The sequence below is a fragment of the Ictidomys tridecemlineatus genome, chromosome 5 (assembly GCF_052094955.1).
Source record: "Ictidomys tridecemlineatus isolate mIctTri1 chromosome 5, mIctTri1.hap1, whole genome shotgun sequence".
Classification (NCBI taxonomy): domain Eukaryota; kingdom Metazoa; phylum Chordata; class Mammalia; order Rodentia; family Sciuridae; genus Ictidomys; species Ictidomys tridecemlineatus.
The window spans coordinates 11,461,427-11,473,196 of record NC_135481.1 but is presented as its reverse complement, the minus strand read 5'-3'; the positions used below and the strand labels follow the sequence as shown (position 1 = coordinate 11,473,196).

The window sequence follows — 11,770 nt, the reverse complement described above, 5'->3', positions numbered from 1 at the left end:
TGATCACTGTCCTCCCTTACCCGTTTCCAAGCCTAGTTTGAAACTAGAGGAAGAACTTCTTACTTGTTATCAGCAACAGCCCTGCCCTGACAGGGCAGGCATCAATTTGCTAAGAGCTTGTCCCCACTTTTCACTTAAAATGCCTTTTACTCACCATAAGTGGAAGATTTTCTACTGTTTTGGAGTTCTTTATGACTGGACATGATTTGACATTGAAGAAGCAGCTGAGCAATTCTCCGTATCTCAGAAACAGAGCAAGGTATCAGAAGTAGAAACCCTTATCTTAGTGGGTATGTGACAGAACTGGGCATCCTGAGAAGTTGAGAAAACTCAGTTTCTATATTAGTGTGGAGGCTACATACTAGACTGAACTGGTCTAGTTGAAAAGGTTATTGTAGAGGTCTCAGTGAGATGAGAATATTAACAAAGATGGAGAGGAAGAAGGAGACATGAGAGAGATTCAGGTGCTAAAATCGACAGAAACTAGAGATTGACTGAATGTGGTTTTAGGACGGGGACTCATTTCTGGATTTAGAGTAAAATAATACTGGGGAAATAAAATTGAGGGCTGATTGTGGAGTCTACTTTTAGACATGTTTATCTTCAGGACTTCCAAATAATGATATCACTAAGATAGCTGGATTGCAGGAGTGAAACTGGTTTGAAGATGAAGAGTAATTTGGATTTGAATGATAGCTGAAAATCATAGATTTGAAGGTTTTCTTTGCGATAAGGTACTACCATGCATCCAGTGATTGCAGTCAAGCCAGCAATGCTTTTCACATTAACTTGGGTTTAGATTTTCTTAAAACTTAAATACTCTTAGGTTGTTCCTGTTCAGACTTTTGGGATGTGGATTTGCATTCTGGTGGGAAAACTATTCTAATTTCTATTATGGGGTTGCTTATCACAATTTTAATAAAATTAGGAAACTGAGACTGATTATATAATCAAAGATACAGATTTGGTTTTTGATGATGTTAAGTAGATGCAAGAAAATACAAGTATACTTCAGTAGGTAAATGGATGGATAAATTGTGGTACATCCAGGTAAAAGAATAATTTTCAGTGCTAAAAAGAAGAGCTATGAATTCATGAAAAGACTTTGAAGCTAATTTAAAATTCTACGTACTGTATGATTCCAACTTTCTAACTATGGCATTCTGGAAAAAGCAAACATGGAGACAGTAAAGAGATTGGTGGTGGCCAGGAGTATTGAATAGAAATGTTAAGAGTAGACAATTCTTTCCTTGGTTTTCCTGATCTTAGGGGCAAAGTATGTAATACTTCACCATTGTATGAACCATTGCATTTTTTTTCCACAAATGCCCTTTATCAGGTGAAATATATTCCCTCCCATTTTTGATTTGCTAAGAGTTGCTTTTGTGTGTGTGTGTGTGTGTGTGTGTGGCTGTGCTGGGAATTGAACTCAGGAACTCAGGGCCTCATGTATTCTAGGCAAGTGTCCTACCAATGAGCTGTCCTACCCCAGCTCTTGCTGAGAATTTTTAGGGTGGCTTTTTTCACTGCCCTAAAACTCATCTGTGCTGTTCATCCTCCTCTCAACACCCCTGACCACTACTGATCTTTTTACTATGATTCCAACTTTGCCTTTTCCAGAATGTCATATTGTTGGAATCACTCAGTATGTAGCCATTTTAAATTTACTTCTTTTCATTTAGAAATATGCACTTAAATTTTCTCCATGTTTTTTCATGATTTGCTAGCTCATTTCTTTTTCTTTTTTAGTATTTTTTTTTTTAGTTGTCAATGGTCTTTTATTTTATTTATATGTGGTGCTGAGAATTGAACCCAGTGCCTCACACATGCTAGGCAAGTGTTCTACCAAATGCCGCAGTCTGGCTGGGCACAATTCAGGAGCCCCTTATCAAGCAGAAACGAACTTTATTTTTAGAACACACACACACACCCCGCACCGCAGGAGCTCTTCAGGAATTCCCTCAGAGCCCAACTGCCACCACCAGCTTCCCACAAGCCTCTCAACCATCCCCCCCCATTCCTCCTGCTCTTGAGGCCAATTGGCTGGGTCGCATGGGCGGAGCCAAAAGAGTCCCCCAATGAGCAGCTCCGTGGTCTGAAAGGGCGGGGAAACAGTCCAATGAGCATCACCATAGAGGAGCCAATCAGCTGGCAGCTGGAAGTTTGCTGGGGCCCCTTCGGCTGTGGCTCTCAACATCTCCCCCTCTCTGTTTAAACAACAAGCATGTGGCTTAGGGACCGTGCCTGCCTTAGGTTGTCCAATACTACATATGGTCCTTACCCGTCATCAGATGAGCTGACCTCAAGGTGTCAGCCTCCTGTCTTAGGTTGGTACCATTGCAATTGGATCTTACCCGTCATTGACTACCGGTCCAGCATACAGCCACACCTGTGGATAACAAGCATGTGGCTTAGGGACAGGTAGTCCTAGCTCATTTCTTTTAGTAGAGTTGTAGCCAGTGCAATAATGTCCAAAATATATAGAAAGAAATAAAGCTCTTATAGATGACATGGTTGTTTATCCTGGGGAAATCTGAAGGCATCCTAAAATAAAATAAAACTATAACACTTGATAAGTGAATTTTGTTAAGGTTCTAAGATACAAGGCCAGTGTATAAAAATCAATTGTATTTTTATATATTAGCAAGAAACAATTTGAAAATGAAAGTTTGAAAAACCAATTTAGAGTCAAATATATTTGCATGAAATAGATATGAATTTAACAAAATGTATTTTCTACTCTGAAAACCACAAAAGCATTGCTGTGAAAAAGATGATTAAAATAGAAAGACATACCATGTTCTCTGGAAGATTAAATATTATTAAGGTAAAAAATTTTCCAAAATTGTTCTATAGATTCTTGTCAATCCCAGCAGGTTTGGGGGTAGAAATTGACAAGCTGTTTCTAAACTCTTAGGGAGGTACACAGGACCTAGAACATCCAATGCAATCCTGAAAAAGAATAAAATTGAGGTTAGCTAGCCTGGAGGCTGAGGCCACAGGATTGTAAGTTAGGCTGGCATCCTAGGATGGCAGTTTAGCAAGATCCTGGAAGAAAGGGAAGGAGGAATAAGAACAAGAAGAATAAAATTGGAGGGTTAATACCACCTTACTTCAAGGCTTACTATGACAGTAATGTGGTACTAGCATAAGACAAATAAGATTAGTAAAACAACATAATCCTCATAGATTTTATGTTTACAGGCATTTGGTTTTGGGGGTGGGGTACTAGGGATTTAACTAGGGTGCTCTAGCACTGAGCTATATCCCCAGCCCTTTTTATTTTTTGAGACAGGGTCTGGCTGGCCTCAAACTTGTGATCCTGCTGTCTCAGCCTCCTAGGTTGCTGGGATAACAAGCATGTACCACTGTGCCTGGTTGTCTTTTTTATTTATTTTTTTTTAGTTTTAGTTGGACATAATACCTTTATTTTTATGTGGTGCTGAGGATCGAACCCAGGGCCCTGCACATTCTAGGCAAGCGCACTACTACCACTGAGCCACAGGCCGTCTGGTTGTCATTTGATTTTTGAAAAAGGTACCAACACAGTGCCATGTGAAAAGTCTTTTCAACAAATGATACTGGAACAGCTAGAAATCGATATAGAGAAGAATGAATCTGGGTGATGGAGGTGGGAAGATGTTGGTCAAAATATACAAAATTTTAGCTAGAAAAGTGGAACAAGTTCAAGAGAACTATCATATAAGGTAGCTACCATAATTAACACTATATTCTTGAAAAGTACTAAAAGATTGGGTTTGCCATGTGTGTTACTGCATACCTGTAATCCCAGTGACTTGGGAGGCTAAGGCAGGAACATCACAAGTTCAGGCCAGCCTCAGCGATTTAGTGAGACTATGTCTCAAAAAGGATTGGAGATGTAGCTCAGTTCCAAATCACCCCTGGATTAAAAGAGTGGCTTTTAAGTGTTTTTACCACAAAAAAAGTTTAGCTAATACTAAACTTTTTGGCTAATTACCAAATTAGCCAATTTAGCACAATGTATTCATATTTCAAAACATAATTGTAAACAATATATACCTTTTTTGTCAATTGAAAAGAAAGCCAAGCTCAACCTACCACTACAGACATAAAAAAGTAACTCAAAATGGATGATGGACCTAACTGAAACTGAAGTTAAAAGGTTCCCAGAATTTCTTCTAGGAACATAACCATCAAAATGGCCAAAATGTTGGTAAGGCTGAGGAAGCCTCAACTGTCATACATTATTGGTGGGACTATAAAGTGATTCAGTCATTTTGGAAAAAAGTCCTTCACCAAGTTTATGGATGTTTAGCCAAGAAGAATGACGATATGCCTACACAAATGTAATAACAGCTTTATTCACAAAAGCTTCAAAGTGAAAACTTCTATATTTAGATTATAATATTATTAAGTAATAAAAAATGAACTAAGACAAAACAAGGATTATTCTCAAAAATATTATATCGAAAGAGAGAAGTTTTATATCAAGGACCAAACACCAAACAATTCCATTTGTAAGTTCCAGAAGAAGCAAAGCAAATTTATCATGGAAAAGAATGGTAAGAGTGGTTGCTTCGGGGGTCAGAGTGGGGAACAGGCAAAGAGAAGCCATCTGGGGCGACAAACCTTTGTAAAATATAGTTTCAAAACCTTTGTAAAATACTCTGACAGGATGGGCTAGAGAGGTGTATGCTTTGTCAAAACTTAACAAATGGCACACTTAAAATTTGCATAGTTTGTGTGTGGCTCAGCGGTAGAGTGCCTGCCTAGCATGTGCGAGGCGCTGGGTTCGATTCTCAGCACCACATAAAAATAAATAAATAAATGAAGGTATCGTGTCCAACTACAACTAAAAATATTTTTTTAAAATTTGCATAGTTTTACTGTATACATATTCTTACATAAAATAAAACCAGAAATAAAATGTTATTACAATAGTTTTCAGATAAGTTTAAACAGACCTAAAGGGACCCAGGAATTGCTTGTTCTGCTTAGTAATAACTAAAGAAGTTATGTGCTACATACTACAGTAAATACTAATCAACAGCCACCATGGGGTAGGTACCATGATTAATTCCATTTTACATATGAGAAAAGTGAGGCTAACAAAGGGTAACTCAGCCAATATTATACAACTCACCATCTCAAAACCCTGCACAGATTTGGGTTTCCCCTGATGAAGTTACCCCTCATTCCACTCAAACCTGACAGAATCTGCTTGATAAGGATTACTGATTTGGGGCTGCATTCTAAACTCCTAGGGGTGTTTTGTATGCTGCACCTTTTCCCAGGATATTCAGTCAAGTGAATGCAAGGAGTTCATCAGGCCAGGGTATTTTCTCTTTTAGGCCAGTGTATTTTCAAATTCACATAAAACCATTTGTGGAAACCTTTGTAAAATAGTTTCAAAGAAAGGGTTGAAAAGACTAAAGCCTACCTGTTCATCTTATTGTGCCTTTAACTCACTTCTGAATTATCTGCCTTAGGTGACACATCAGTCATTCTTGCATAGCTTAGCCTACTTCACAAAAAGGTGGCACAACCTACAGAGGGATGCATACATATTCTTACACTCATTCGATGTACACTCATTTTTTACAAAATACACTTCTTAGCTTATTAATGTATGATGGGTTTTGATGCTGATTACCACCAAATTGATTTAGTAACTTCAAATAGTTCCAAACGCATCACTTGAAAAATAGTACTCTAGGGGACAGGAGTGCAGATCAGTAGAAGAATGCCTAATGTGTGACGCCCTGGGTTCAATTCCTAGCACCTGTTACAGGGAGTGGGAAAAAACATTTTTACAGTATAGGCCGACCACACTTCTAATTTTTACTGACATTACTTTTTGAGAATATACATTCAGGGAAGGGTCTGAGAGGACAGCTTACACAGAAAAAAAAATCATGGAGAACACTTTAGTATTACTAATAGTCTTTTTAGGCTTAAAAGGTTTAGAAATGATGAATTATTCTAATTCTTGGGAAACAGAGAAATGTCTTCTCACTTAAAAACTGGCCAGAAAGTTGGTGATTGTTTTAACTGAGCCTAGAGGCACAAAAGGATAAGATTTCTTTAATGAGCTACTTACTTTCTTTTTTTTTTTTTTTTTTTTTTTTTTTTTTTTTTTTTTTTTAAAGAGAGAGTGAGAGAGGAGAGAGAGAGAGAGAGAGAATTTTTAATATTTATTTTTTAGTTCTCGGCGGACACAACATCTTTGTTGGTATGTGGTGCAGAGGATCGAACCCGGGCCGCACGCATGCCAGGCGAGCACGCTACCGCTTGAGCCACATCCCCAGCCCTGAGCTACTTACTTTCACTTGCAAGTTGTATAATTCTCTAGGTTCAAATTTTCTTTGAAAATGAGTAATCAAGCATTTTCTTCTTACCCAAAGCAGGGAGGGAAGATCATATATGAAACGCCTGAGGTAGCCTTTGAGATTCAAGAGCTGCTGCTATGGCCTGGTGAGATTTATGACCCTGTACTAGGCAGGCCTGCTGCCATCTTCTGTGTCCCTTACATCCTTCCAACAAACCAAAGTTCACCATGCTTAGCAACTGCTATGCTCCAACTCAACTTTGACTTGGCTACTTCATACTCTAGCTTCTGTCTTTAAACCCCCGAGAACAGGTCTACAGTACAGGCTCAGTGAGAGAGACTGACAAAATACAAACATCATGAGCAGAGTAACATGTAAGCCATAAGACCAGTCCAGAGTAAGGTGGAAATGAAATCAATTACAGACAGGATTCCTGAAATGTAAATTGTTTTTAATATTTTTAAAAGCACACAGAGGTCCTGGTTTATAAAAAAATAAATATATAACATGACAAATTTATTCATGATCCTGGCGCTCTTACGAGGTCAAACTCTTTAATGAATGTGTCAATGAAAACGTAAGACATACATGATCTTTTATACATAAGAGATGGAAGCAAATTCCAGTTGTAAAAGCAAATTCCTTCAAGGCTGAGAAAGAACAAATATTAGTCTTCTGTTGCAGGAAGCATATCCAGAGCTGGGCAATGAGGCAATGCCCAAGCCACAGGAGCCTTTGATCAGCCAGTCTACAATACAGGGAGCCAAGGCAGAAAGGCACAGTCCTTCAGCTCACAATGCCACCAAGGGTTCCAAACAAGAGAATGAATGGCTCAAAGGCTTACCAAGGCTCCAAGGTGGGACTGTCTTGTCTTTACCCGTGGCTCTGACCTAAGTTTGAGAACAGGAGACTGAGAAGATATGCTCATTAAATACTGTCGCTGTAACACTGAATGGAAGTCTTGATTCTGCTGCAAGTGGTAAGCTGAGAGACCCAAGAATCTCACATCGGGCTTTACCAGAGCCCACGGTGGTGAGTGAGTAATGAAGCAGTCCTCTAGTAAGCAAGGAGAGAAAGACTTTCTCTGGCTGACATGCTCTTGAGAGTTAACTCTGGCTTAAAAAATACTTGACAACACTGCATAAATTGGGGTTTTAGAATTGAGGTTTTTTTTTTTTTAACCCCTGTAACTCACAACACAAAAAACAAAAATCCAGTCTCGTTAGTAGATAGCTAAGTTTTGATTAAAACCTGAAATGTTTTTATGTAATCGCCAACAGGCTGGAATGTATCTGTACAGTTTAATCTGCTGTTGTTTCTTTGGCTATCTTCCCAATTAGATCTAAAAATGGTTCTGACACCCTGAATCTTGTTTTCCAAACCACTTTCTTCCTATCATTAGCTACAATCTTCCTAAAAATGAGGATGTACTTCTGAATAGAAAAGTCCTTCGGCTGAAATGGCATCTCCAAGGCCCACAGTTCGAATAGGGTCTTTACATACCAACACTGGTGTGAAATAAAAGGATATCCCCTCCCTGTGCCATTCTACTACTGGCTTGTTTGGGTTTAATGTAATTCTGGAGCCTGCTTCTGAATGGGAAGTCATGAACTCTTGGGGTGCCCTCAGAGACACTCGGCTGGTGTCTATGGTTTTGGTGGCACAGGCCTGTATCCCAGCCACACGAGCTCCTGCTGCCACGGCTGCAAGCTGGTTGGCCCAGTGTCCATCCACAGTTGCCAGGATGTGGTAGACCAGCGTATGGAAATGGATCCTAGTAAGGTCCGAGGCTCTGCTGTTAGTCCGCCCATGTTCTTTCAAGATCCAGAAGAGGATATCACTGACCATGCCCACATCAGGAACACCATTCCAGGAGGAGAGAGAAGCATGTGGTCCAGATGCTGACTGGCTGAGAAATAACAGCTCCTGTTCATTCAGCCCAAGAGAAGTCACTGCAGAAAAGACCTGCTAACAAAAACAATGACAGGTCTCTTTCTGGTGGGTATAACCGAGCTCCTGAATCTTAGGACGCAGCCAATGACTAAATGACAGAGAAGGCAGGCAGGCATCTTTCTTATCAGGCCTTCCTGTGACTGAACTCATCATTTCAACCATTTCATCTCTATCCACCTCCACCTTCAGGATCACTTGGGAAAAACTGCAAAGTTACCAAAATGCTGTTTCAAACCTAGTCTTTTATTATGTACCATTCAGAAAGGGTGGAGGTGTACCTATTTTGTATTTCCTTCCTTGGTGCCTAACTTTTGCCTGTGTACATGCAACAGCCACTCTTATCACTGCCAGGATATGGCTCTTGGCCAAGTCCTGAGTATCAGAGGCATTATGCCAGGAAAATGGAGAAGACCTGAACAATGTATAGTCAAGATCATAATGGCTCTGTGGAAATAACACCAAGAAGCAAGAATATTGTTTCACGTTAGAGCTAAACTACTTAAGCAGGTGAGAAGAAAATAGTCTTCATTGAATAACAACATGTGGAAAGGGAAACAGGAGCCACTGAGCCCATTTTCTGTCTTGTGGGGAACCACTATGTCTACCTCACTGTCTTCCTTAGCACTTCTTTTGTTAGAAACAGGTAAAGGTTTCTGCAGGAGACATGAGTCCTTGAGTATGTACATGTATGTGTGTGCATGCCCATAAAATAATAATGGCCTTATACCTTTGTTGTTGAAAGCCAATGGCTTTCATTTCCTGCATGTTCTGTGCTAAGAAGGATGAAAGCCAATGGCTTTTCATTTTCTGCATGTTTTGAGCTCTGAAGAGTTCTCTCTCTTCATCCAATTCTTACTGTAACCCTTGGATGGAAGAAGGCACTGCCTTCAATTTACAAACCAAGGCTAGGAAGGGTTAAGGAGACTTTCAGAGGGGGGACAAAAAAAAAAGAAAAGCTTTTTTTAAAAGTGAAAAAATAGGGGCTGGGGATGTGGCTCAAGCGGTAGCGCGCTCGCCTAGCATGCGTGCGGCCCGGGTTCGATCCTCAGCAGCACCACATACCAACAAAGATGTTGTGTCCGCCAAGAACTAAGAAAAAAATAAATAAATGTTAAAATTCTCTCTCTCTCTCTCTCTCTCAACCAAGGCTAGGAAGGGTTAAGGAGACTTTCAGAGGGGGGACAAAAAAAAAAGAAAAGCTTTTTTTAAAAGTGAAAAAATATTCCTCCTCAAAAAGAAATACAAGTAAAAACTATACTGAAAAACACCAAGAATAAACTCAGTTGTAAATTATGGACTCTGAGTGATGATAATGTATCATTGTAGGTTCACTGATTATAACAAATGGTGAGGGGTGCTGATTGTGGGGGATGCTGTGCCTGTAAGGGGCTCAAAGGGCATATGGGAACCCTGTCAATTTTGCTGTGAACCTAAAAACAGTCCAGAAAAATAAAAGACTGTTTTGTTGGGTATAGTGGGGCATGCCTATAATCCTAGCAACTCTAGAGGCTGAAGCAGGAGGATTGCAAGTTTGAGGCCAGCCTTGGCAATTTAGTAAGACCCTGTCTCAGAAAATAATAAAATAGAAAAGGACTGGGGGATGTAGCTCATGATGAAACACCTTTGGATTCAATCTCCAGTACCAAAAATAAGTAAAATTTTAAAAGTTTTTTTTTTTTTTCCTAAAAAAAGAAGTAATTTTTTAGAAAAGGGCTAGAAGTGTAGCCCAGCTCTGAGGCCCAAGTTTGATCCCCAGCACTGCAAACAACAAAAACAAACCCTACACTGACACTATTTTTCAACTGTCAGACTGAAACAAATGCTAATTTTTAATCCCATTCCAGTGGCAAGAATATAAGGAAAATATTAACACAGAATATTTGCTGTGTGTGCAAAAGCTAAGTACCACAGAGTCACATATTCTAAACACTGCTAGTGGGACATAAAGTGTAATTCCCATGGAAGGCAATCTCAAACCTCTAAATGCTTTCTTAGGCTTCAATCCAGCAATTCCACTTCTGAGAATTTATCAAATGCATATACTTGCTCACAGGCAAAATAAAACAATGTACAAGATTATTTACTGCAGCATCCTATGTAAAAGGGAAGGACAATCACCAACCAGAATGTCCACAAGAAGGTACAGGTCAAACAAACTGAGAAGCACCCCACACTCACTTTCACCACATCACTGTGAAAAGTCTGAGGTGCTCTCCAAGTAACAACACAGTAAAGATCTCCAAGATTTTCCAGTGGGAAATAAAGCAAAGGGCAGAGCAGTGTGTTCAGTATGTTGTGTTATTTTTTTGAGTAAAATAGGACCAAAAAAATTTATATTTTTATATAAAACATAGAAATAATATATTCTTGTATCATACATTAAAACTCAGGAGATACAGATAAAGCTAATAAGGAAATTACAAAGGGTAGACAGATGGAGGAAGGGGAGAACCAGAATGAGACTTCACTGTGTATCTTTTAATACTTTTCGGTTTTTGAACAACACATTACCAATTAACAGGTTAAATAACAATAAAACGAAGAGTTAAGTAATCTGAACTCACAGAGCTAGTGAATGGCAAAGCTTGCATTCTTATGCCTTGCTCACTCGGATTTATGCTAACCACTGCTGCTATCCAGAAGCAGGAGATAAATTCCTACATGTCTGGTGGTGAGGAGGTCAGGTTCACCAGTTTCCTTTTTTGGTGTTTAAGTAAAATCAGCTGAGTTGGGCTTTCAGTTTTTCATGTTTTGAGTTCTGCAAAAACCATTCACTTCCAGAGAAGCAATAGGACTCACAGGCCCATCAATTTACATTGCCATATCTCCTTCCCTCTCGACTGAACTTTATCACTGAGTTACTTTTTTTTTTTTTTTTTAATATTGAGACAAGGTCTCACCAGGTTGGTGAGGCTAGCCTTGAACTTGCAATCCTCCTGCCTTGGCCTCAATTTGTTGGGATTACAGATATGCATCACCCCACCTGGCTCACACCGCCATATTTCTAACTTACTAAGAAATCTTGTCCTAGGACAGTCCTGAATCCTTATTTGGGTCTTCTAGTTCTGAATGACACAACACCCACATCTCAAGGAGACAGTCCCTGAGCCCAAACACCCAGACCCACTGGACAAAGGAGCTTCTCTGCAAGGCCCAATGAGGCCAGGGCTAAAGGAGGACGCATGGGTTGCCCATAGGTGGTTGGTTACCTGATGCACAATGCTGTTCATGAGCTCCCTGTTGGTCATACTGGCCAGCTCTAGGTGAACTGGAACACCAGTTGGGATGTCAGAAATGGAAGTTACAACCTGGAAAGAGAAGAGAACAACACTGCCATTAGAAATAAAAGGAAGTCAGGCAAGAGGGAAGAAAAGATGAGGTCCTGAGCAGTCTGAATGCCCCTGGCACCTGCCTTCTTTGTATCCTCTGACAGCTACAAGCAACTGGACAAAAGATACTTTTTCCAACAGAGAACTGCATTCTGCAGAGAGCCATCAGGCTTAATA

At 39.8% G+C, this 11,770-nt stretch overlaps 1 protein-coding gene across 3 annotated transcripts in view; it reads right to left on the bottom strand.

The window, feature by feature from the left end:
• Positions 1-1,885: 1,885 nt before the first annotated feature.
• Adpgk (ADP dependent glucokinase) overlaps positions 1,886-11,770 on the bottom strand; it is a 31,836-nt gene continuing 21,951 nt past the window's right edge. Inside the window, exons 6-8 of one of the 3 annotated variants that reach the window (XM_078049338.1) lie at positions 11,474-11,572; positions 2,355-2,389; positions 1,886-2,207 (exon numbers count right to left, since the gene is read on the bottom strand). In XM_078049338.1, coding sequence (XP_077905464.1) covers positions 1,889-2,207; positions 2,355-2,389; positions 11,474-11,572 — 453 coding nt within the window. In that variant the 3' untranslated portion in view covers positions 1,886-1,888. Of the gene's footprint in view, positions 2,208-2,354; positions 2,390-6,741; positions 8,280-11,473; positions 11,573-11,770 lie in introns of those variants that run through there. The other 2 variants (XM_005316769.5, XM_005316770.5) reach the window with 2 other exon arrangements.